The following is a 4,143-nucleotide window of genomic DNA, read 5'->3' on the forward strand; positions in this document are numbered from 1 at the left end:
ATGGCAAAGGACACACCGACAAAGGAGATTAATCAGAACTGACTTTGACAAGCACTGTGGCAATTGGACAATTAAAACAGACATTCGGATGGTGGGGAAGAAGAGCAAACTGGGGAGGAGGGTAGAGAGAATGGTGCGGCAATGAAGGAATGAAAACCCAAAATCCCTGTACATGTTCATTAAAACTAATAAAATTTAATAATAAAAAAAAAGAATTTTAAAAAAGGTACACTAACATGGTTTTTCCCTTTAGACATTAACTAGGTACTGAGAACTCAGAAGTAACATTATTCCTGCCTTCTATATTTAGATCCAAGCCTGGTCTTCTCAATTACGTGTTATGCATCTGAGAGCTGGAGTATTGAACATACATACTAGGGACTGCCGAGAGAACAAACAGGTCTATCCTAGAGGGGGTAGAACCTCGGAGGCAAAGATTTTGAAGCGTTTTCTCACTTGCTTTGGGCATGTTGCCAGGAGGGCTCAGTCCTTGAAAAAGGACATCACAGTACAGGAGACGAAGGTCCAGATGAGATGGATTGACCCAGTGACTGTGGCGATGGGGCCTGTGTGTCAGAGGCAATGTGATTGGCTCAAGATAGGGCAGTGTTCAGAGCCATTCTGCATAGGTGGCTAAGTCAAGTTAGACTTGACCAAGTACCTCGACACCTGTATTTATGACAAGATAAACGTCAAACACAGGGTGATTAACTGTGTTTGAAAACTTGCTGGGGATCAGCTATGGATTGGTTCCGACTCTGTGCCACAGAGTTGACTACCTCTCGAAAAAGACTATGACTATTGCACTAGAGAGCCAAGCCAAAACAAAGGGAAGAAATCAGTAAGAGGGAACTGAGGAGATTTCAAAGGACACCTTGGAAAGATAACTCAAAGTATTATAATGAAACGTGCAAAGAGCTAGAATCAGAAAAACAACATAGTCAAAGATATATGAGGAATGTAACAACAACATTGTTGATAAGAAAGAAATTAACTTGGCAGTTGCAAATTTTTATTACTCCTTTAGATAGCAAATGAAGGTGCTAAAATTCCTTTTTAAGAAAAAAAGTGGTATTCAAGCCTCAAGGGGACGTTCCACCAATGTTTGAAAGACAGTAAATCTTAAAGCTCCTGGCACAGTACAACAGGGTCGTGGAGTGTCCGATTTTCTGATCTGCTGATGCTAAGTTTTTAATCTCTAGCAATCTCCGCACTACAAGGCCAAAACCAAAATACTTCCTAGACCTTCCTTAGGTCCTCCAAAGCCCTCACTACAGATGAGGGACAACAATGCACAGAGGACAGGTTAAGTGGTGCAGCGGGGCAGCGGCTGCAGAACACCCTTCAGTGCAAATATCTAACTGCCTATTGGCTCAGCATGCTCAGCACTGCCTCCTATTGGTCTACAGCAGGGGCGGGAGAGAGGCGAGCCCTGGCGTCATGCCCCGCCTCTACCGTCCCCTAACTGCGCGGCATTATGGGAGGCTTGGTGGGCGGAAACGACCTGGAATGACCTTCCGTGTAAGAAGACGGCCTGCCTGGAGCTGGCGTCGCGTCCCTCGGGCTCCTCCTCCATACTATGAGCTGCGCCTGTGGGTCAGGTGACCACGGCCGGCGCGATCACGTGGTTGAGGGGCGCCCTCTTGTTGCGGCCATGGCGGCCACTGATCCTACAGTGGTAAAGCGAGTGGAGGAACTCGGGGACCTGGCTCAGGCTCACATACAGCAGCTTAGCGAAGCCGCCGGCGAGGACGGTGAGGGAGCAGAGGAACGGGAGGCTGGAGGGGCGGACGGCGGCCCGGGGCTAGCGCTGTGCGGCCTTGAGGACAGGGCCGGAGGCCTGGGGCGTTTAAGGTGGCCTTGCGGAGCTGCCAAAGGGCTTCCCCCTCCGACCCCCGCTGCAAGCTCCGTTCCCCACCCCTGAGAACTCTGGTTGAATCGTAAACAGCATTTTGATATTTACCCCTTGAAAAACGCTCATATTTTTGTAAAATCTGTGCTGCAGCTCGGATTAATCATCTTATTTGCATTTGGAAAACAGTAAAGACTACAGTGAAAGAGTAAAAGTAATCACTACAGTCTGAGTGTGAGTAGTTAAAGCTCAATGATAGTGAGCAATAATACTTCGTATCCAGTTAGATGACTAGGTGTGTGACACAGTTGGACTTAGTCATTGCTTTATTGCAAATTTACTTCTTTTTTGGGGTTCTAAATGCACATGCAGATGACAGTATTGTAAAGAAAAGCTTTGTATGTGTGTCATTTAGATTACTCACTTATCTCTGGCCCAGTCAGTGTTCTGACATGTAAGTTTGGAAACCTCAGAAACGCTTTGTTAGTAACTTGGAAAATTGGAGAACTGCTTTCATCCTCTTGATTTCTTGTCCAGTTGCCTTCTCATTACCTTTCTGCTGCTTACAAGTTCTATGGATATTATTTATTTTTGAGCCTTTATTACAGATAAGTTTTTTAATTCTTGTGGATTGATTCATTCAGACTCACAGAAAAATAGTCCACACCCTTCAAACAACAAATCTGAACCCTGACCTATCAAGCAACATTGTCATGTTCTGTGATATACAAAAGCCCATTGTTAGAGTTACTGTGTCACTCTTCCTTGTTGAAGGTCTTCCTCTCTTTCTCTGACCCCTCACTTTCCCCAGCATGATGTCCTTTTCCAAGGACGGGCCCCTCCTAACAACATGTCTAAAGTAAGAGTACCCTTTTTGCACTTTCTTTAATATGTATTTGTTCTTTGGATAATAGGACATTTAGTCTACTCCAGGACCAGTAACTCAAAGACATAGATTCTTCTTCTGTCATACTTACTCATTGTTCACTTTCAGATGCATAGGAAGTAATTGAAAAGATCTTGGCTTGGTCAGGGACACCTTAGTCTTTAAATGGACATCTTTGCTGTAGTGCTTTAGAGAGATCCTTGACACCAAATTTCTCCAGTGCAACAAGTCTTATGTTTTTTGCCTGTTATTAATCTGGATATTGATTGTGGATCCAAGTAAAATGAGATAATTGATGACATCAGTACTTTTTCTATCATGATGTTGCCTGTTGGTCCTGAGGTGAGGTTTTTAGTTTTTTGGTAATGAGATTAAATCCATATTAACAATTACAAGCATATATTTCAAGTCTTCACTTTGAGCAAGCAAGGTTGTGTCATCTGCATAACACTGGTTGTTGATGAGTCTTCCTCCAATCCTGATGCCACATTCTTCTTCATAGAGTCCAGCTTCTCAGATGATTTGGTCAGCATACAGATTGAATAGGTAAAAAAGAAAGGATACGGAATTGTTGCACACCTTTCATGATTTTAAATCATGCAGTGTTCCCTTCTGGAGAAAGGACGAAAGTTATACAGGTGTCCAGGACTTTTGTTCGTAGGTTTGCTATGAGTTGCCTACGACTCGACAGCACTTAACAACGATGTTCTCTTGTTTTGTTTTGACAGCAGCTTCTTGGTCTATATATATAGATTACATATGCGCAAGATTAAGTGTGCTGGGATAATTTTTCTCTGTTATTATGCACATAGTCAAATGCCTTTTGACTGTAAAATAGTGATTTCTAATAGAGACATTTTTCAAAGAAATTGAGTACTTGGTGATTTGAGTGATAAGCTGTGGTTTGAATCTATCTGCTCTACAAGGGAAAAAAAATTCTCCTGTGTGATTTACAGTTTCTGAAAACCCTACTGAAAGGTCAGCTGTGGGTTGGTTCCTGTTTGACAGTACACAACAACAACAACAACATGAAATGAGGAAACCTGGTTGCACATTTATAAAATATTGGTTTGCTGTTATGTGCCGTCAAGTCGCTTGTGACTCACAGAGACCCTATGTTTAAGAGCCTGGAACTCTGCTCTATCCTATGTCAACCTCCTTATCTCCAACACTACTCCCACTGCCCCAATTACTGAATTGATCATCTCATCGAGGATCTTCCTCTCCTGCGCCATCCCTTCACTCTCCCAAACATAATGTCCCTCTCCAAGGACCAGTCCCTCCTTGCAACATGCCCAAAGTATATTAGATGAAGTTTCAGAATCCTTGCCTCCAAGGAACAACCCGGCTTCAACCTCTCCGGGGTGAACCTGTTTATTTTCCTAGCATTCCATGGTATATTCAA

General features: G+C 43.4%; 1 protein-coding gene across 1 annotated transcript in view; it reads left to right on the plus strand.

The window, feature by feature from the left end:
• The first annotated feature begins 1,654 nt into the window (after positions 1-1,654).
• LOC102853208 (chromosome unknown open reading frame, human C5orf51) overlaps positions 1,655-4,143 on the plus strand; it is a 48,542-nt gene continuing 46,053 nt past the window's right edge. Inside the window, exon 1 of the mRNA XM_006889587.1 lies at positions 1,655-1,754. Within this exon, the coding sequence (XP_006889649.1) occupies positions 1,655-1,754 (100 nt within the window). The remainder of the gene's footprint in view (positions 1,755-4,143) is intronic.

Source organism: Elephantulus edwardii, unplaced genomic scaffold (genome assembly GCF_000299155.1).
Source record: "Elephantulus edwardii isolate Elephantulus edwardi_28Jun2011 unplaced genomic scaffold, EleEdw1.0 scaffold00079, whole genome shotgun sequence".
Lineage (NCBI taxonomy): Eukaryota > Metazoa > Chordata > Mammalia > Macroscelidea > Macroscelididae > Elephantulus > Elephantulus edwardii.